This window comes from Poromitra crassiceps, assembly GCF_964638095.1.
Source record: "Poromitra crassiceps genome assembly, chromosome: 17".
In the NCBI taxonomy this organism is placed as follows: domain Eukaryota; kingdom Metazoa; phylum Chordata; class Actinopteri; order Beryciformes; family Melamphaidae; genus Poromitra; species Poromitra crassiceps.
The window spans coordinates 27,490,006-27,511,776 of record NC_139635.1 but is presented as its reverse complement, the minus strand read 5'-3'; the positions used below and the strand labels follow the sequence as shown (position 1 = coordinate 27,511,776).

The following is a 21,771-nucleotide window of genomic DNA, read 5'->3' as shown; positions in this document are numbered from 1 at the left end:
CTAAATTCAAAACAGACACTATTATTTTATCCAAGTACATTACATGCATTTACCATGTCTTTTGTAGTGTGCAAACAACTCACCTCGTCAGTGGGGTTGGCCATGTTGAGTTTGGCACCTTTCTCAGAGCCTTCCGCGTCGGACAGCTCCACATGGAACAAGTAGAAGACGAAGCCGTACAGCGCCGGGCCCAAACCGTTACACAAGCCTCGAATCCCTGTGATCATCCCCTGGGCCACACCTAGCGGACGACACGCATACAAACACAACACAGTCAGGAAGATGTCCGATAGATGCCACGTTTCAGCGGTTAATTGACATTTCAGAGTGCAAAGTCAACTGGATCTCTGCTTGATGAATTCTGACAGGTGGATCTAACTAACGCCATTGGTGCATAAGTAATTTGCAGATATGGTTACTTGTGTTTCCCAGCTCCTAAGCCTCGTTGTATCAGTGGACAATGCTCTAGACCAGGTGCCCAGCAGGTCAACAAGCAGTTGTGGGAGAAAGTGGAAGCGATGCAAAAAGGCCAAAACAATAACTATTATGCATTAAGAGTGACTGGGCTTGGCTTCGTGTCTGATAATGGACAGAGGGGTTTGACTCAGAGCACTGCATCCATCATCGATTACACAAACAAAATGGTAGATGCACCGTTTTAACAATTATACTTTCATTATATTGAGAAAATGTATGGTCTTAATGGAAATTATCAAATCTTGCCAGAACTAAACAAAGTTGTTGTTACACAGACACACAATCTAGATGTATACACACTGAGCATTCAAGAAGGCTATAAAGTGATGTTAAGAACTTGTATCTCAACAGGAAGAATGCATTGTTGCGGACTGGTATGATAGTGATTGGTTGAGAAACTCACCCTGTTGGTCAGGGTCGGCGTTGCGGGACACGATGGCACCAATGGCTGGGAAAGTGATGCTGGACATGGCTGCTACAGCTCCAGCCGCCCACATCATCCTGCAGAGAACACATGCTTGTTAACACTTTCAGTGCCACGGCCCTTGGGCAAAAGGTTGCTTGCTGTGCCACATAGGCCGCAATGCATTTTAAAACAGTCATATCATTTCTTTAATAATTACTATGTAAACACTGAACACGCACAAATAACGATGAGACTCTCTTCTATCACCTGCAAAAAAAAGTTTATTGATCCCATTTTCCGTTCTTTAGTTATGAGCCGGAGAAGATAGCTTGATTGAACGAAAAACAGAGCTTTTTTTCTACGAGCTGAGATAATGAGCCTTTTGTGAAATTAAACATTTCAAGCACATCACTGACTCTGAAGCTAATTTTCTGATGTAGTCACACCTCAAAAATAATTTCCTTCAATAAAACAGTGAAGGCAAGGGAATTTTGTTTGGAAGAATAATATTTTTAGCTGAAACCAGCAGCGCTGGCGCCTGCATGCGCTGCTGGTTGCAGCTTCTTGCTGATCTTTTGCTGCTGGTGGGCATCGGATATTCTGGCTTGCGTTTGCCAACCCTGTCCTGCTGTCTGGGTCTGTGTTGTGTACTTGGCTCTGCGTGCCCACCTCCCCCCCTCCTCCTCCCCCCCCCCGTTGTGGGAGGAGTGTCTCTCTGCTCTGCTGTTTTCCCTGCCTGTGCTCAGCACTGAAAAAGTCCGCTAGATCCTGCTTTTTTACAGCCGCGTGTACCAGCTCCCATGCTTCGAGTTGAGAATAATAACAAATCCACGGCTGATCATGTGTTGCAGCGGACACGGAGGCTGTTGCAGCGCACACCGAGGTGCTCAATTGTGATAGCAGATTGGCTGCTGCAGGGGCACAGCTAAACGTTGCTTCAATGAAGCCTCTGCATACGGACGGATGCGATGCGATTTCCTTCCCCCCAATGACTTCTTCTGTGTGTTTCACTCCACGTTCTCTCATCTGGAGAGCGCTGTCGCCACCTAAGGGTTCTGTAAAATAGGTTAGACACATTCAATACCTCTGAATATTGTAAGAGGCGATGTAAGAGGCATAGATCGACACCCCCCCGTCAAAAAAAAAAAATCGAGTTATTGACGCCATTTGGCGTCGCTGGCACTCTACGGTAAATTTCTAATGACGCCATATGGCGTCGCTGGCACTGAATGTGTTAAGGATACAACAAACAGCTTATTTGACCATTCAGATGTTGGATTTATTCACATAGGTTTTTGAAGAGGCTGACTTGCAGGTATGCATGGTAAATAAGCCTCTTTTTGTGCACTTTCTCTGACCATCAAAATAGGTCTTTTTTCCCCTTGAGTGTTGACAAACAAATCTCATGTTTTTTTCTCAAGACCTCAGGAATAATAAATCAATTTAAAACAACCAACAAAATTGAAACCAGATTGATTGTTAGCTTCTATAGCAGTGATCCTCACTATTTGTTCGATGAGAGCCGCACTGGCAGGACAAAGTCAATAGGAGAGCCACTTTTACCGCAAAAGCCACCCCAACCAAGCACATCTGCCTACCATTTTTTTGTGTTTTTTTGTTTCACACACACAAGTTTCCCCTAGAAAATCTTTCAGGCCTGGAGGGATTTCGAAACGTACCCCGACCGCAACGGTGGGGGCCGTCTCACATCTATGTTCGCAATGACATCCCAAGTATCATCATACTATTATGGGATGCGATGCAAACAGTTGTATTATGGGATGTGTGTTTCCCAGGCAACGACACATGTTGACATGTTTTGGAACAGCGCTGCATGCTGGCACAATACTCCTAAAAGCAAAATGCTTATTGTTTTGAATGATTTGGCACCTTCTATTACTGTCAACACCAGTATTGTTGTATTGTAATAATATGCCATAAAGGTTTATTGAAATTTTGGGGAGAGCAGGGGGGAAAAAATGTAAAAAACAAATGTAAAAAAAATATATACAGTATCCACCTTATTTTTGAATGCCCCACTGTAAAAAATAATTGTGCGTACAAGGTCCGGTTTAACGTGACTATTGCTGCAGCTTGCCATTTCCTAATGTATTCTACTTGATTTGAAAAGATGGCTGCCTACACTCAGTCTCTTGTACCCTGGCTGAATTGAACATAACTTGGTCAATAAGTATGTAACATACAAAATAAAACAACCCATAATATCTTAATTTTATGTAGAATGCAGAGGACATGTAACTGTTTAGTTAAACTTGCATTCCAGGAATATTGTGCTCTTAAGATGACGTTAGTGGCTCGAGTCTGTTTCATCCTGAAACCCACACGCTTTGCGGTGGTGGTTTTAGCGTAACCTATGTGGGATTCGAGGCGTAAAGTATGTGCGTTTTAGCGTAACTTATGTGGGATTCGAGGCGTAACCTATGTGGGGTTTGGCGTAACCTATGTGCGATTCGAAATAACGTATCCGAGATAGAAAACGTTATGAATATAGCCACGTTATAAAGAACAAACTAACGCCGGTGATCCGTATGGAAACAGTGTTACTCGAAATGGTTAATATTGGCCACAGCAGGCGATTACCCATGAATGCACTGCGCTCTTAAAGGGATATTTATCGACGAGATTTTTGCCAAGCTGGACCTGATTAGTGATTTGCTCCGTTCGCCCAGACGGGTGTCAAGCTGTCAGCAACAAGGCTGGGAGGATCACACCGGAAGAAGCACCCATCAGCAGATGAGGCAAAAATGGCCGCCAAAAATAAGGTGGATATATATATATATTTTTGCAAATTCTTAGAGCCGCCAACTAAAGCTTCGAGAGCCGCCAGTGTCTCACGAGCCGCACAATGAGGAACTAGGTTCTATAGGAACATAGTTGTTTAACCATCTGATAGCTCACAGTAAGCCTACCACTGTTAAAACATAATGGCTACCAATCAAATCCTAAGTGAAAAACCTGTGGAAAATGTACTTCCATAATCCAATGTTTCAAATTTATACTACAATGATTGGGCTTTTAAACCTCCAGACTGTAGGATCCACACACAGATGTCAAACTGACTGCTAGCCCGTTAGCACTACCAAGAATAAATTCTATTGAGCATGCCTGCTGCTGCTTGCTTCAAGTGCAAAGCAAAAAGAAAGTTCCATTGAAAGTTGTGAAATGAGTGAGTAGTGTGAAGAGGAGTGGGAGTGTGTGAGATACAGCCATGTGCCCCTTATACAACCCTAGGTTAAAACAGTCTGACAGTCTCATGGCGTATAAGCTCTCTGGGCTTCCTTCTCTCCCAACACTTCCCACTGATTTTTGGATTGTTGGTTTGTTTTATTTTTGGATGCGCCAAATCAAATCAAATCAAATCCCTCTCCAGCCTAAGTTGTTTAGAGTGGGATACTGGGTGAAAGCAACATTTTAGAGCTTGTGAAATGTAGTGGGATAGAAACTTGTTTTTTTTTACATGGAAATCATTTCAATCCTAATATCAGAACTACAGAGAGCAAATGTGGCCTTTATTCAGCCACATTTCTAGAATATTGATCAAAGTAGTGATAACACCAACAAGACAATGTACTCATTCAGAATCAATAGACATTACGTTAGTCCAGCCCCCCCCCCCCCCAGGCCACAACGACAACAGCAACAGATGAAGCTGCCATCAGCTCACTTCAGGAGAAATTAAACTCATACCGTGACTAAGGTTTGTGGGTGGCTTATATTTGCCAGCATTACTTTTGTGTTTCCAGGTTCCAAGTCTGAATGGCCCTGAATCTCATCTTTATTCACATTAACAGCTATTCATTATTACAGCCTAACTTACATTTTAATTCACCATGGGATATTATTAAATGTTTTACTCCAGTCAAATAAAATAGATTTGAGTTTACACAACTAAATTAATCTTTTTGAAGAGTCTCAATTATCAAGATAACAGTGTTAGAACAATGGTTAGAACCTGGCTGGTTGTTGACAGTGTTTTTTGGGGTATTTGCTTCCCCCTGGTGGGGTTGTCAGCACACTACAATAATAGCAGGCAATTGCATGGAATTTCAATGTGAAATTGCATTGAGATGTCATTTAAACTCAAGCCATGCCAGTTAAAATAGCAATAATTTATTTATCATTTTCAGTACCTGGTAATTGCTCTGTGGCTGTTCATTTCCGATGTTCAATAAGCCCAGATGATGCATTTTCATTATTTTTCCATTACTTTCTAGCAGCAGGGGGCAATTTCCCAAGCAGTGTGAATGAAGGGTAAAACTGTGTTACTGACCAGGGCTGGGAGCCGAAGCCATACCAGGCCAGCTGGAGGATCTGGAAGCCGAGACCCAGCAGGATGGTGTTCTTATTCCCTATGGAGCGCATCAGCATCCCCAGCACCACCGTCTGATAGGCAGAGCACACGAGTCAAACAAGCCCCAAAGACACATGACCAAACAGACTATTTGCTCCTCGCTCGTTCTCAGCCATTATAAAATACCTGTGAAAATGCACTGTTACCACAACAGCAAATGTCAAATGTCAGTCAAATGCTATCAATCTCAACTTCAACCAGTATTACAAGTACTATAAATATCACATGCTCCTTTCTAGCGTGCCTCGCACGCGACCCTAGTCGCACATGCAGCTCGCCTGCTCAACTGAGTAATTGTGGGCTGAGTAAACCGCTGCCGGCTGCCTTATTGTAGTTATTGACAAATTCATTTTGTTTAGTCACAAACAAGTGAAAATGACGTATTCACCTTCTTAGCCAATTCGGAATGAAATCAATTTATCTATTGGAAATATCAATAAATAAACAAACAAACAAATAAATACATGTAAAAGAAGTAAATATTTATTTTCTCAGATTTTTATATGGAATCTCATTATTTTTACTTTCCAGAAAACATCCGATCAATGCTCAGATTTTTTTATCCTAATTCGTAGCACTAACTAGTAACTACATTTTAAATCCCAACCCTAACATGACTTCATTTCTAACCCCAAACCTGAGATTAATCCTAACCCAAACACAAAATATCGAGATGCTGCTTTATATTAAAATTTTTATTCTGATTTATGGTCGTGCGCTTGACGTTAATGTCGCTCAACAGAAATAAGAGTTGCACGACCTTTTCAATTTATACTTGAGCGTAAGGTTACAGTCATCTCCAAGGTAACAGCGAGTCGGCTCCTCCCGCCCCCTCCTCCCAGCAACAGCGTCTATTCCCCTCACTGACTTCACTGACTCCGAGGAGGAACAGCTGTTCGCCTTCCTCTGAGTCCAAATCACTGTATAAACATCTTGCCCAAGTCCTAAATGCAAAAACATAACCACAGACTCTTGTATCTGTATCTCCCCGACCGTATCACTTGACAGACAATGGCTCACTCCTCTTTTCATAGAATCGCTCCTCTCTTCCAGACCTCCACTCCGCCCACACCGGGAGGAAGCTGCTGGCCTGGGCAGGCTGGCTGTCAGACACTGCTACACTGACGGAACTCTCTCTCTAGCCAATCAGAGTGCACGACAAAATGTGACGGTGTCGGCAACATAACATTCTCCAGGTAGGCAACGAGAGACACTTTTTTTCTGTCGCTAAAGACGTCATATCTGTCGAGACACAGAAGTGTCGAGCGAGTGCGACGAAGCACATATTTATGTTGGGTTTCCAGGGTGTTGTTGAGGACTTTTTAGTTACACAATAGTCACATCACACTTCATATTAAGTTTGGACTATCCAAACGATGCAGGACCCCGTTTTCTTTCCCTAGAGCGGTTGTGGCATGACGGGCTTGTCCGTTACGAGAGTGTGTCCTGGGGGCTGGAATTTATTCATTTTGGGGAATCCAGAATTTCTGACAGTTAAAGATTATGTGCAAAGCAAACCTGCCCATTTCAACAGTTACACCCCGCCCAAACATCCTGTTCTGACTGGATGTTTACAATTTCAATACTTTGAATAACAGAAGACATATCAAAGCCAGTTCCTTGTGACATATCAGATTAAAGATTAAAAGTTGTATTGACTTTTTTTTATATTACCATTTTTATTTTTTTTATTACAACTATAATACAGTATTGTCAATTGGTGTTTACTGTGTTATTGCCTTTCTATGTGAGCAAAAGTCACTCAAGGCCATGCTTTATGGTGATTTTACAACAGGGAGGAGGGTTTTGCTTTGTGCCTAACAATGCCTCTAGCAGTTCCAAAATCACTGTACAGTGTAGCCTAAAGCACGGGAATAAGTATATATGACTGCTTAATCTGTGCTGTGAAAAAATAATGGTCCGCACACCAAAGGAGCTTAATCTGTGCTACCTTGTTGATAAATTTTCCTCATTTTGTAGATTTGAGGAAGAGTTCTGACAGAGGGAAAAGACATTTGAGATGAGACCCTCTATGTCACGTCATACCTCAATTAACTTTTGAACGCAGCATTCATTTCTGATATGCAGGGAACCATCCAATATTCATAAAATGAGTGGCTGAACAGTTCAATCCAGGGGCGTGTGCATGCATGTCTGCTGCAAGAGAATGATTTTTTCCTTTCCGATACCTGAGCGAGTATCGAGAGGATCCCCACCACGGCGATGAAGGCAGCCACCGTCGCTGATGAGAAGCGTATGACCTGAGGGCGACAAAAGCATTCATACAACACAAGTTAGGACACGGCGACTCACCAACAGACAAGCGCATATCTCAGCACAAAGCACAAAGCACACGACACACCCCTTTCTCACACGCATGAAAACCTGCAGGAGTAAAAAACACAGCAGAGAGGAAGCTTTGTCTGGGGTCTTTTGTGAACGCGCACCATTTACTACTGCATCCTTGGAATAACAAAAGACCTTCTTTCTTTTTCCTTTCCTTTCCTCTTCTCTTCTCTGGTGTTTCCAGGTCAAATGCGATCCCCTCTGTCTCCGTCTATACAGGCTACAGCAGGAGTGGGGCAGCCAGTGCGTAGGGGTCATTTATGACAATGAATGAGGACAGATATACGATAAAGCAATTCTGGCACAGGGGTGGTGGTGGTGGTAAACTGGGACAAAGGGGGCAGGTAGCAGTGGTGAGAAATGCTATCCCCACGTAGCAGAGAAGCAGGAGGCTTTGTCAGACCTGCTTGACAGGTTCTTCTGACAGTGTTTACACAAACCTAACAATCCTCAAGCCTAGAACAGTTTGGGAAAGGAGGAGACCATGTCGGTCAGTTCGTCTCAAAGCTGCCAGCTCCTTCCAGATGTTGTAGTTGGTTCCATAATAGCCACCTGAAGATGTCCGTTGCGGGCTTACTTCTGTTTTAAATGCATTGGCCTTTTTCTGCACCGCAATTTTGCTGAGACACCCAATGAAATTGTTGTAGTTATTCACAGGCTGAAACGGGCTGCTCAGCAAAGCTGCTAATCCAATCGTGTAGCAGCGTCGGTGAAAAGTGTCTGGTCGGCAACTTCCCCCCCTCCCATTTGTACTCAAGTACATCCCTGAGCTTCCCAGTAGCAATCTCTGCCTTTCATTAGCAACACAGATGGCGGAGGATGGAGCTGTCACATACAGCATGCTAATCCCAAACTATATGATCCCTCTCACCATCCACAACATCACCATGTCCTAGATGCTGCACATCTCTGCAGAAATTCTCCATCCGTTTCACACTCAACTAAAGGACTGTTGTCATTTGAGAATACACCTGCATCCTGGAATACTGGGTAAGCCCCGCATTAGGTTGGGCAGGTAGGTACTATTGCATGTGGTGGCATGTGTAGGTCTACATGTATGCAGAACAGTGTTTGACTAAACAATCTGTCCACTTTAAGTTGATCGTAAACAGTGGAGTGGCCTTTCTGACGGGATGTGTGAGGCGAGAGGGGGGCCTTACCTGTTTGAGATAGAGGAAGAAGCTGGAGTACTGGCCGGCCTCGGGGAGGTAGGAGAGGAACACTGTGATGCAGATGAGCAACACTGTGGAGTCCTGGCCCACCTTACGCAGAGACTGGGCCAAAGGAAAACAAGAAGAAAACAACAGATATCAGTTGGGGGACAGCCAAGGGAGGGAGTGAGCTCTGTCAATAATGCTGACGAAGAAAATCTCTGCTGCATCTCATTAAATGCTACCAATGTTGCTTCATCTTGTAAACCTAAGAAGCACTTGAGCAGCCTAATGTCACGCCATAATCATCATGATATATTACACATAACCAGTTATGCTAATGAGTCCATTAATTAAACAAATGAATGCATGAATTTGCAAATCAGCACACTTCACACAATGCATGGGTGATGTTGATAAGAACCCTGCATTAGTTTTATTACACAGCTTTGCTGAATACTCGATTGGTCAATCACAGCAGTCTGTTTCTGCATAACAGACTGCTGCTAGGCATAACAGACCATTGCTATGGACGCCGTTCTGAAAGACTGGAGGACCACGTCCAGTCATATCAATCTGCAGAAAGAAGTCCGGTAAATTTAACGGTTAATTTAGCTTATCCATGACACCCGGTGGCAAAAAAAACATTACCGTATCTTTCTTTAGTAAGTATCCATGTAATAAGCAGGGTAATGTAGAGTGAGCCGGTCATTGATGTGATCACCTGAAGGGGTTTATTTCATGATAATGATGAGCGTTGGACATTATCTCTAACATGATAGCTCAATACATTTGAGTGTTGCGACCTTTTGCACACAACTCTGTACATACGTTTAGTGTTGGGTACTTCTGTTCTGTCCCACTAACAGTTACATGTAAATGACATAGACCTGTTTTACTGTGAAGTAGGGGTGTCACGATACACTCAGTTCACGATACGATATGATACATGATATTGGGTTCACGATAACAATACGATATCTTAACAATATTTTTTTGCGATCGATTTGTAAGTTGAGGGGGCATCCTCCACGCTAATTTGAGTAATTTCACCATTTTCATCCTCCGTGTCTGTAACGTCCCTCATCTGTTCAAACAAAGCAATGAAAAGGAGAGCGAGCACGCAATCACATGCAGATCAGTGAACCACCATGTTCAGCTTCTTTTTCTCGCGATATGAGATTTCATCTCAACGATACATATTGTCACGTTTTGATATCGCGATATATTGTGGGACGATATATTGTGACATCCCTACTGTGAAGCTATTTGGATAAAGCTTCCACCCAGGGGTTTAACCTTCATTTATTATTATTTTTTCAATCATGTGCCAATGTGAACCAAGAGTAAGGATGTTTTCACTCAGATCAAAGACTACCAGCTCATTTCACTGATTGACACACCTGCTACCAGAGAGGAAGAACCAATCGGTGAAATCAGATGCTGTGTGTTTGGAATTAAAACACGGGGTACACCCCATTTCACTTAATGGCATCCACATTTCCCTCACTTGCATCTTTCCCTTGTATCCTCGCTCATAGCTCCTCAGAGATCTATCCTCAGAGCTGGATAAGAACTTTGGGACGCTCTTATGGGTAATCTCCGTTGATCGAGCCTACTGTGTGTGGTTACTCACAGCGAAGGGGTCGGCCTGTTCCCAGGAGATGGGCGCTCCCCACGACGCCGGCCTCATCTTCTCGGGCAGTGACTCCGGTACGGCCACCAGGATGAAGCAGATGTCCAGCAGGGCGATGGCTGTGGCCAGGATCACCACCAAGGTGTCGCCGTACGTCTCCGACAGGTAAGCCCCGATGGCCGGGCTCGTCACCAGGCTGGCCGCAAAGGTGGCCGACACCTGGAGGGAAGGCGAACAAGAGACGGGGTTAGTAAACATTCATTTGACCGTAAGCTGTTGTGCCTATATTGGCTAATGCTTGATTGTAAGACTTTACTGTTCACTTTTAAGGCATGGAGGCATCCGGCATCTAGACCTTTAGACCAATTAACCCCATATGAACCAAATCACAGCCTGAGGTGTTTCAAAGTCTTGACTGAAAACAAGAAGTGCTCTGGCCTTAGTGTTTAAACTGGCTGCCTTTATGGAAGAGGCTTTTGTTCATCGTTCTTGGCCTCCTTTTTATGTGTTTTATGTTCTTGCCCTGTTTTTCTGCTCATGGCTCTGCTTACATTGCTTACTTTGGCACTGTGTTTTGAAAAGTGCTTTACAAATAATTATAATTTTCGCTGACTACTGCTTCCCCTTGGTTACATAATGATTCAGGACTAGATATATTGAACAGAATCCTGTGAATCAATTTCAAACGAGCATCTCCTCACCAAACCGTATGCTGTGCTCCTCTCATGCTCCTGCGTAATGTCCGCCACGTAGGCAAAGACCACAGAGAAGGTGACGGCAAAAACGCCGGACATGGAGATGACTGCAAAGTACCACCTGAAAGAAGAGAAGAGAGCGGCTTGTCAGCACAGGCATTGCGAGTCACAGTAGCCAAGGTGGAGAATTGAGATGACAGAAGCCCTGAGGTTCTGCAGAGGGCAGACAGCACAGGATAAGGTTCCCACCACACACTAGGAACACTTCAGTAGTCGAGGAGAGTTGTCAGTGTTGCGCTCACCATGGGCTGATCTTCATCAGTGGGATGGGCGCGCACGTGAAGAAGACGGTTAGCAGCAGAAAAGACTTGCGTCCCCAGACGTCTGACAGCGCTCCAATCAGTGGAGCACTCAGAAATGATAATAGGCCCTGAAGGAGAGAGGAAGGGAGGGGGAGAGAGAGAGAGAGAGAGGGAGGGAGGGGAGGGGGAGGGGTGGAGTGGTAGACATACAAGAGAAGCATAGAGGACAGTGAGGGGCAGAAAGGGGACAAGTGAAAAGGAAACAAAAGTGTGTTCATTGAACTGAGAGCTGTAAATGGATAACTTGAGTTAAGTAACCGTTCAGATTCACAGGGACGATGCTTAGAGTAAACGGCCTCACGCTATGAACAAAGATCCAGTTCTGAGTCTCATGTGAATACTGTAGGGCAGGGGTGGCCAAACTACAGCCCGTGGGCCAACTGCGGCCCGCTGCCTGTTTTTAAGTGGCCCGCCATGAATTTAGCAAAAACAAAAAACAAAGAAAAATAGTTGTTTTTTGCCGGTGAAGCTTTTTTCGTTTTTCCATTTTAAATTTTGAAATGGAAAAACAAAAAAACTGAAAACGTTTTTGCCATGTAAAACCATTGAAAATGGGTTACTTGAGTCCCCTGACCTGGTCTATAAAAAAAAATTGTCCTTTTTTTTTAAATTACATTTTTAATACTGAATGTTGGTGAAATGATCTCTGTCTTAACCTGTTGGCACAGGAAAAGATTTTAAAACATACAGAAATACCCATTGTAACAGGTGAACACTGAACACATCAATAAACTATGTGTCATATATTTATTTAGGTGGAAATTAAATTGTTTATGGCACAAGGGTTTTCTGGTCTATCCCCCCTTCAGTTTCAACAGGTTGAAAACTGCCGCGCTTAATATTGGCCCGCGATTCCTATATCTATATCCATATCTATATATATATCTATATCTATATCTATACATGGTATAGATATATATATCTATGTCTATCTATATCTATCTATATCTCTATCTATATCTATCTACCTATCTATCTATCTATCTATATCTATATCTATCTATCTATATCTATCTATCTCTATCTATCTATCTATCTATATCTCTATATATATATATCTATCTATCTATCTATCTATCTATCTATATCTATATCTATATCTATATATATCTATATATCTATATCTATATCTATATATCTACTGTATATCTATATCTATATATTTGTCTTTGTCTTTGTTTGATCATAGCATGCTTATGGTTTTATCAATAATGTGGTCTGAATGTTGGCATGCTTTAACTGTCTGTGCTGGTCTGTCTGCCTGTATAGTCTGTTTTAACTTGCATGGTGCCAATTGCTTTGGCCTGCTACATGTTATTTTTACTTACATTTTTATTTGCTTGTGTGTATTATTGTTGGTGTTTGTTTTTAATGCTTGCTTGCTTGCTTTTAATGGCTATCCTAAGTTCTGGCCAAGGGACATCAGTTGAAAATTAGCCGTTTGGCTAACACTGGCATGTTTACAGTCATGTTAATTAATGTGCACTGTCCCTCAAATAAATCAATAAATACAAATATATATCTATATATATATATATATATATATATATATCTCTATATATATATCTATCTATATATATATATAGATAGATATATATCTATCTCTCTATATATCTATATATATGGTGGGAAAAAAAAAAAAAATCTATATATATCATCTTGCACAGTCTGCCCTGCTGCCGACCCTAATTTCACTGCTTACTGTATTATTGGTACAGTAAGAGTGTTGTATGTGTTGCTGTAAAGGGAGAGGTAACAAAAGGAAGTGAACAGCATATCATGTATTGTGTATTGTGATGGGTGGGGGGGGGGGACAGCATTGCGATATAGACTTTTGATATCGCCCAAGCCTGCATAGTATACAAACCTTGTCTATAGTCTATGTAAGCTTCTAGTATTTCAGCTGTTACAATTACAATCCAGGAGAGAGATGTAAACAGGTTCTTTAAGAAGCAGAAATAACAGAAACCAGCCTGAGTTGACTCTGTCTCACCCTCTGCCCAGAAGCACTGTGCTGACCAGCTGGCTCCACTGGAGACATACTGTATGATGCCACGCACCAGTCTGCTTCAAGACCTCAACTATTATCCCCATCCCGAAAAAGGCAAGACTGGACTGTAAGTTCCTATTTATCACTCCGGTCCTTCTAATACATGTGTATATTGTATATATTGGACTGTACTTTAGATTTTTTTGTGATTTTATCTGTTATATTTTTTGTCTTGACCGCTACGCTGCATTCTTACACAAAGTTAAATTCCTTGTATGTAATCTGATTACCTACTGTGGTAATAAAAGTGATTCTGCTTCTGATCATGAGAGTGTTTCCCACAGAATTCAAATCTACTTGTGTTGGTGGGTTGGTTGTCTGATTCTGTTTGTGTGAAGTACTGTCTCTTACCTTGACGCCATGAATAAGCCCATTCATCAGGAATGTGTGTTGGGGGAATGTCTGGTGCAATACCTGCAGAACAAACACAGATAACAGAATATGAATCCACCTTGTCCATATAAGGTGACCTACAGTAGGTCAAACAGTGACCTACAGAGGCTGGTTTACTTCTAAATGTTCATCTTACTAGGCAAAGCACTGAGGCAAGTCTGACAGTGTACACATATGTAATGTGGAAAATAATGCCCTTGGAAAGGTTGAGATGGAGAATATGGACTGAGGCTTATGGGACAAGACTAGATGCTGCAAATATTCATTGTAACAAGGAAAAAAGTGTTCTTGTACCAATTATAAACATACATGTTTGAAGATGAATTTCATTTCTTGTTTCATTGTACGCTATATGAGGAACCAAGATTATCTCTATTTCAGTTAATGCAAAATAAGAAACCGGAACTATTTTGGTCAGGAGATGATGCGAAGTTGGAATGGTTGTTCAGAGAAGTCTTCAGTTTGGCCAGGTTTATTGTGAGGGCTTGGAAACTCAGAATGGAGAAGCTGTTCATCTGAATATATAACTCTGTCTTGTTTATGTTTGAGCATTTTGTAGCTTGTTTGTTGATTTGTTTGTATTGTTGAACTTGAATGATTTGTGTCTTGTAAGCCCAGACGGGCTGGGCACCTTGAATATGGTGCATGACACGGAAATAAAAATGTATCTATCTATCTACATGTAATGCACGCTAGCTGTACATTCTGTATGTTACAAATATAAATATTTAACCATTTCTAATGCCCAGGTTGAGAACGTCAAAATGGAGTTATAGACACTAGATAAAAAGGGCCTGGCAATAACAGCTGGGTAATTTTGAGGGGGGAAATATCACAAAATGAGAGTACCGTAAATTCCGGACTATAAGCCGCGGCTTTTTCCCCGTTTTTTGGCCTTTTTTGGCCCCTGCGGCTTATATAACGGTGCGGCTTATCTATGGATTAAAAAAAAAAAAAAAAAAAAATCTCTTTTTTTAGCACTCTTTCTAACTATAAATCCACTTCTGTTTTAATTTCCTCTCTTGCCCTCTTTTCACCACACCACGGACACTGTGTGCACTGTAAAAAAGAAACACAGGTGGTGTTGTGTTATGTTGTTTTGTTGAAATGTTAATAAATGGGAGCTTCCTCAAACAGCCATCTCTTTCCCGACAATCCCCTCTGTGCATGAACCCTTACATATGGTAATTAAACATTAAAACACAATAAAAAAAAAAAAAAAAAAAAAAAAAAAATACCATTAAAACACCCGCGGCTCGCTTACACCTTTGTAAAGCCAAACTGGCCCGGATATATCCTGGCTCAGACCCAAATTGCATCAGATGCCATCAGTTTCCGGGTACTCTGGGCCACACGTTTTGGACTTGCCCAAAATTGTACACATTCTGGTCAGACATTTTTAATACATTCTCATATACCGTATATGTCAAAAACAGATTGACCCGGATCCAATTACTGCAATATTTGGGGTTGCCCCTAGCAACAGTGGGATATCCAGACATCAATCAGATCTAATGGCCTTTTCAACATTACTAGCTCGCCGGCTTATTCTTTTTAGCTGGAAATCGCCCACACCTCCATCACACTCACGCTGGATTCGTGAGGTAATGTCATTTCTTAAGCTAGAAAAAGTCAGATGTACAGTCCAGGGTTCTCTGGAAAAGTTTGAAATGACTTGGCACCCCTTCTTAGATTATTATGATAAGGAATTTGACGCAAGAACTTTAGATTAGTAGCCCCCAACAGCTCTACCCTACCCTCTTCCCACCTCCCTCTTGTTCTTTCCTTGTCTCTATTATTATTATTTTGTTTTTTTTGTTTGTTTTTTGTTTTGTTTTTTACACTTGGTTGTCATTGCATCACAAATACTCAGGACATTGTATACACGTATGACATCATGCAACCTTGCACTTATTTTGTATTGTCTGTCTTCTATGGGGTTTGCTTTTTCTTGTTTGTATTGTTTAAAAACGAATAAAAACAATTTGAAATAAATAAAACACCCGCGGCTTATAGTCCGGTGCGGCTTATATATGTAAAAAACAGTCAACTTTGCAGGTGCGGCTTATACTCCGGTGCGGCTTATAGTGCGGAATTTACGGTATTTAGTTCACCCAGTGGCCATTGCAGTACAATGCGACATCCTTTAGATGATGGCGTTTTAGTGAAAGTGCTGAGCGCAGCATTGTTCTTAGCAATGTTGATGGATGAGCTGTACTGGTCATTTTAAAGAGGCACTCTGACTGAAAGCTGCTGTGGTGTTAAGAGGTCTGGGGAATTTATCCTACCAGTGTCCACACATGACAGCAGGGTTTGGCTCAAGATCATACCAGATTGGCTTTGAGTGATGGTTTAGTCTTAACTCAACATCAGTGACGGCACCATTTTTCCTCTATCCAGACACACGGTATTGGTTCGAATTGCAATAAGCAAATGTCAAATTGTTGTGAAGACAAAAACAACAACAATCACTGCCCTCTCCCAGTCTGCTCCTCTCCCACTGTGGCCAGCAACAATGAAGACGTTATTCTGCATCTCCTGCGGGGATTCTTCTTCCGACAATTAGCCCACTTTAACATGGGCGTGTGCCGTGTAATGGAGATCACTGACTCGGCAAACGAGTGACAAACAAATATGCATTAAAACCCCATTATATTCTGTTAACGGGGGAAATCAGGCAGTTGATATCTTCAACTGAGCCACTGCCTTACTCTGAAGTCTATTCATATTCTTTTTTATTATTATTCTGTTTTTGTTGTTTTTTTAGATTTCTGTCATAACTAACAGACATGGTATACAGACTAGAGGCAGCTGATACTGACTGAGCGACAGGATTGGTGGCATTAAATGGGTTGGGTACCGACGACTTGTTATTGACGTTTCATTTAGCGAGCCCAGTAACTCATATTTTGTTTAATGTTTTTATTGACGTTTCATTTAGAGAGCCCAGTAACTATAACTATATATTAGGGGTGGGAAATCGTGGAGTAACTCACGATACGATATGGTCACGATACTTGGCCCTCGATAACGATATTATCACGATACAGCGATTCTGCGATAATCGATATATTGGAAGAAATTTAACCTACGATACATCACGATATCTGTGTAACTGAAGAGAAAAAAATACCCCTAAAAGGCAAGAAGCAGGTATTATGTATTTATTAGCAGAATTGACATGAACTCTCTGAGTTCACTCACTCACTCATACCATTTTCGATACCACGGGGGAAAAGTTACACATTAAGTCTTTTTATTATTATTATTATTATTAAAACAAGAAAACCTATATAACCTACCTACCTATATAATTTCTAAAAGTAGATATTAATGATCAAACATTTCCATTCATGTAGCCTACAGTATTTATGTTTTTGTTTCAACTACAAACATAAACGTCAACTTGAAACTATGTTTCAACTACCACACACAGCATAATATTTTAGCCTGTTTATTAATTATTATATATATATTTTTTAAATAAACATATCGATACTTGGTGGCAGTGTATTGATAACGTATCGCAAGTGGAAATATCGCGATACCGTGAGTATCGATATTTTGTCCCACCCCTACTATATATATCTATATCTATATATATTTATTGACGTTTTATTTAGCGAGCCCAGTAACTCATTTTTTTCAGGCACTGAAGTTGTCCATCCGACTTAAAGACTACGTTTCAAACTGTCTTTCCATTCAATTTGTCAGCACAGACAGCAACTCCAAGGAAGACAGATGTGCGGTGTCATAGGGGCAATGAATTGTGGTCATTGTAGTTCATTAAAGGGATAGTTAGGATTTTTTCATGTGGGGTTGTATGAGGTACTTGCCAGTGTACTACATGCAGTAGAAGCCAGTGTACTACATGCAGTAGAAGCCAGTGTACTACATGCAGTAGAAGCCAGTGTACTACATGCAGTAGAAGCCAGTGTACTACATGTAGTAGAAGCCAGTGTACTACATGCAGTAGAAGCCAGTGTACTACATGCAGTAGAAGCCAGTGTACTACATGCAGTAGAAGCCAGTGTACTACATGCAGTAGAAGCCAGTGTACTACATGCAGTAGAAGCCAGTGTACTACATGCAGTAGAAGCCAGTGTACTACATGCAGTAGAAGCCAGTGTACTACATGCAGTAGAAGCCAGTGTACTACATGCAGTAGAAGCCAGTGTACTACATGCAGTAGAAGCCAGTGTACTACATGCAGTAGAAGCCAGTGTACTACATGCAGTAGAAGCCAGTGTACTACATGCAGTAGAAGCCAGTGTACTACATGCAGTAGAAGCCAGTGTACTACATGCAGTAGAAGCCAGTGTACTACATGCAGTAGAAGCCAGTGTACTACATGCAGTAGAAGCCAGTGTACTACATGTAGTAGAAGCCAGTGTACTACATGTAGTAGAAGCCAGTGTACTACATGCAGTAGAAGCCAGTGTACTACATGCAGTAGAAGCCAGTGTACTACATGCAGTAGAAGCCAGTGTACTACATGCAGTAGAAGCCAGTGTACTACATGCAGTAGAAGCCAGTGTACTACATGCAGTAGAAGCCAGTGTACTACATGCAGTAGAAGCCAGTGTACTACATGTAGTAGAAGCCAGTGTACTACATGCAGTAGAAGCCAGTGTACTACATGTAGTAGAAGCCAGTGTACTACATGCAGTAGAAGCCAGTGTACTACATGCAGTAGAAGCCAGTGTACTACATGTAGTAGAAGCCAGTGTACTACATGTAGTAGAAGCCAGTGTACTACATGCAGTAGAAGCCAGTGTACTACATGCAGTAGAAGCCAGTGTACTACATGCAGTAGAAGCCAGTGTACTACATGCAGTAGAAGCCAGTGTACTACATGCAGTAGAAGCCAGTGTACTACATGTAGTAGAAGCCAGTGTACTACATGCAGTAGAAGCCAGTGTACTACATGCAGTAGAAGCCAGTGTACTACATGCAGTAGAAGCCAGTGTACTACATGTAGTAGAAGCCAGTGTACTACATGCAGTAGAAGCCAGTGTACTACATGCAGTAGAAGCCAGTGTACTACATGCAGTAGAAGCCAGTGTACTACATGCAGTAGAAGCCAGTGTACTACATGCAGTAGAAGCCAGTGTACTACATGTAGTAGAAGCCAGTGTACTACATGCAGTAGAAGCCAGTGTACTACATGTAGTAGAAGCCAGTGTACTACATGCAGTAGAAGCCAGTGTACTACATGCAGTAGAAGCCAGTGTACTACATGTAGTAGAAGCCAGTGTACTACATGTAGTAGAAGCCAGTGTACTACATGCAGTAGAAGCCAGTGTACTACATGCAGTAGAAGCCAGTGTACTACATGCAGTAGAAGCCAGTGTACTACATGCAGTAGAAGCCAGTGTACTACATGCAGTAGAAGCCAGTGTACTACATGTAGTAGAAGCCAGTGTACTACATGCAGTAGAAGCCAGTGTACTACATGTAGTAGAAGCCAGTGTACTACATGCAGTAGAAGCCAGTGTACTACATGCAGTAGAAGCCAGTGTACTACATGCAGTAGAAGCCAGTGTACTACATGCAGTAGAAGCCAGTGTACTACATGCAGTAGAAGCCAGTGTACTACATGCAGTAGAAGCCAGTGTACTACATGCAGTAGAAGCCAGTGTACTACATGTAGTAGAATGCTGCCGGCACGGTCCCAGTTTGGAGAAATGGAGACCGGCCGCATCAGGCAAGTAGAGCTGTCTGCTGAATGTGCACAGGGTCACAAGCAAACAGGTAAAACAGCAGAAAAAATGGCTTCCATACTGCTTAACTGGTGTAATCCAAGTCTCCCCAAGCTCTGAGATGCCAGGTTGACTTGGAAAGACGTCATTTACACCCAGTTTTAGCTGAAATCTGCACTGTAGTCACGTACTCCAAGAAGTGTTCAAGCTGGAGGACAGCTCCAGTGCAGATTTCAGCTAAAAACAGGGTCAGCTTGTCATCACAGGGCTTGTGAGGACATAGATTACGCCAGATGAGCAGTATGGGGACTTTTTTTCTCCTGTTTTTCTTTTTTTTTTAATGTTTTTGTAATTTTGTAACTCATGACCCTGTTCACAATCAGCAGACAGCTCCTACTTGCCTGATGACTTGCCAGCTGCCTTCTACTGCATATAGTACACCGACTGTAGGCAAGTACCTCATACAATCCCGCATAATAATAAAAAACCTGAACTATCCCTTTAACATGTTTTCAACACTCGGCAGCATTAAATCTTGACTGTATTAAAACTACTGCCGGCTCCATGGATCACAGCACCCGAAATTAGTCCAAATTGGTGGGCTGTTAGTTTGCCTGTGCGGGCCACGCAAATCTGATCTTAACACTGTATAGGAAACAAACTAAAGTTAGCAGGCTCAATCCCAGCCAACAGCCTTTTCAAGCATCCCTGAGTCCAAGACACTGTACCTCTACCTTTGTGTCTAAAAACAGGCCAAGTACATGTGACTGCAGAGGGGAAGTTCATGTGGATACAAATCAATGTGATGTTCAGGTCAAAGTCCACAGCATCAGTGAGTGAGCAGCAAGGACAGAGCAGAGGTGTCATTGACACGGGTGCAGGAACATAAAGCCCCTGCTTAATTTAGGACACGGAGCTTGACTGGGACTGAACAACAACAATGATGATGATTGGCCAGGCGTACAGCGTGAGAGCTGCGAGTCAGTTACTCCACAGACACAATGTGAATGCAGCAGTAGGAACAGTATTGGAAAGGGTTGTTGCTGCTGGATACTAAAGAAGCAGTGTGCTCATTGGGCGCAGCGAGGCAGTCCCTAATGAAGCAGTGTGCTCATTGGGCACAGCGAGCCGGTCCCTAATGAAGCAGTGTGCTCATTGGGCACAGCGCGAGGCAGGCAGTCCCTCCCGTCTTCCGGCGCCCTCTGATTAGCCTAAAATGCTAATGCTGCAACCGCCCAGGGATCTTAGGGGCAACAAACCCACAGTAATGAATGCTAAACCATCACACATACAACCGCCACTTCAAACCACAGGCTATTGGAAAGCCTGAACATTGCATAAAGCCTGTCTGGTAGATATCATGTGGCCCACAGATGTTTGTTTATCATTTGTTTGAGATAAGAGATTTTCTACCTCAAAAAAATATGGTGGGGGAAAAAATGGACAAGAACACAATAAATGGCAGTTACAAAGTGAGATAGCTACAGTCAGATGTTTTTGGGACAACTCATACAAAATGCTACAATCATTTGTGTTTTTTGAAATACTAGGCACCTCGCGTGCTCGATTCATAGGCTCGCGCGGCCTCACCCGCCCTGAAGCTCGGCCACTGTGCGGGCTCATTTGCTCCCTCGCCCGCCCTGCAGCTTGCCCGCTGTGTGGGCTCACATGCTCTTATGACATCACTGATGTCACAACTTTGCATCACTGATATCACTTGCTCCTATGACATCACTGATGATGTCACAATGCCTATCATCAGTGATGTCACACTGCGCAATTGCTCAAGTGACATCACTGATGACATCACTTCCAGGACTTTATGACATCACTGATGACATCATCAGTGATTTATGACATCACTGATAACATCATCAGTGGGACAAAAATGGAAACAGAGAACAGAGAAACATTGCCCACATGCTCCCTTTTATAATAGGAGGATTGACATGATTTTCTAATGGCATTATTAAACAGGATTTTTGGAATGTAACCCCTCAAAATGAGAACTCTCTTTTGTGCTGTGACAAACACTTGTACTAAACAATAACTGGCGTGCATGGAGGTGAGTGCGCGGCATGTTTGCCTGGCCTACATCTGTGCTGCGGCCTGACAACACAAACCACTGACCCCCTGATAAGCCTTTCAACAAAGAGCCACTGCTCACACAATAGGCGACGC

The 21,771-nt window shown here is 42.4% G+C and overlaps 1 protein-coding gene across 1 annotated transcript in view; it reads right to left on the bottom strand.

The window, feature by feature from the left end:
* mfsd14a2 (major facilitator superfamily domain containing 14A2) overlaps nt 1-21,771 on the bottom strand; it is a 28,829-nt gene that overhangs the window by 3,621 nt on the left and 3,437 nt on the right. Inside the window, exons 3-11 of the mRNA XM_083653461.1 lie at nt 13,847-13,909; nt 11,386-11,513; nt 11,090-11,204; nt 10,389-10,607; nt 8,762-8,875; nt 7,445-7,516; nt 5,175-5,287; nt 881-978; nt 84-241 (exon numbers count right to left, since the gene is read on the bottom strand). Of these exons, the coding sequence (XP_083509587.1) occupies nt 84-241; nt 881-978; nt 5,175-5,287; nt 7,445-7,516; nt 8,762-8,875; nt 10,389-10,607; nt 11,090-11,204; nt 11,386-11,513; nt 13,847-13,909 (1,080 nt within the window). The remainder of the gene's footprint in view (nt 1-83; nt 242-880; nt 979-5,174; nt 5,288-7,444; nt 7,517-8,761; nt 8,876-10,388; nt 10,608-11,089; nt 11,205-11,385; nt 11,514-13,846; nt 13,910-21,771) is intronic.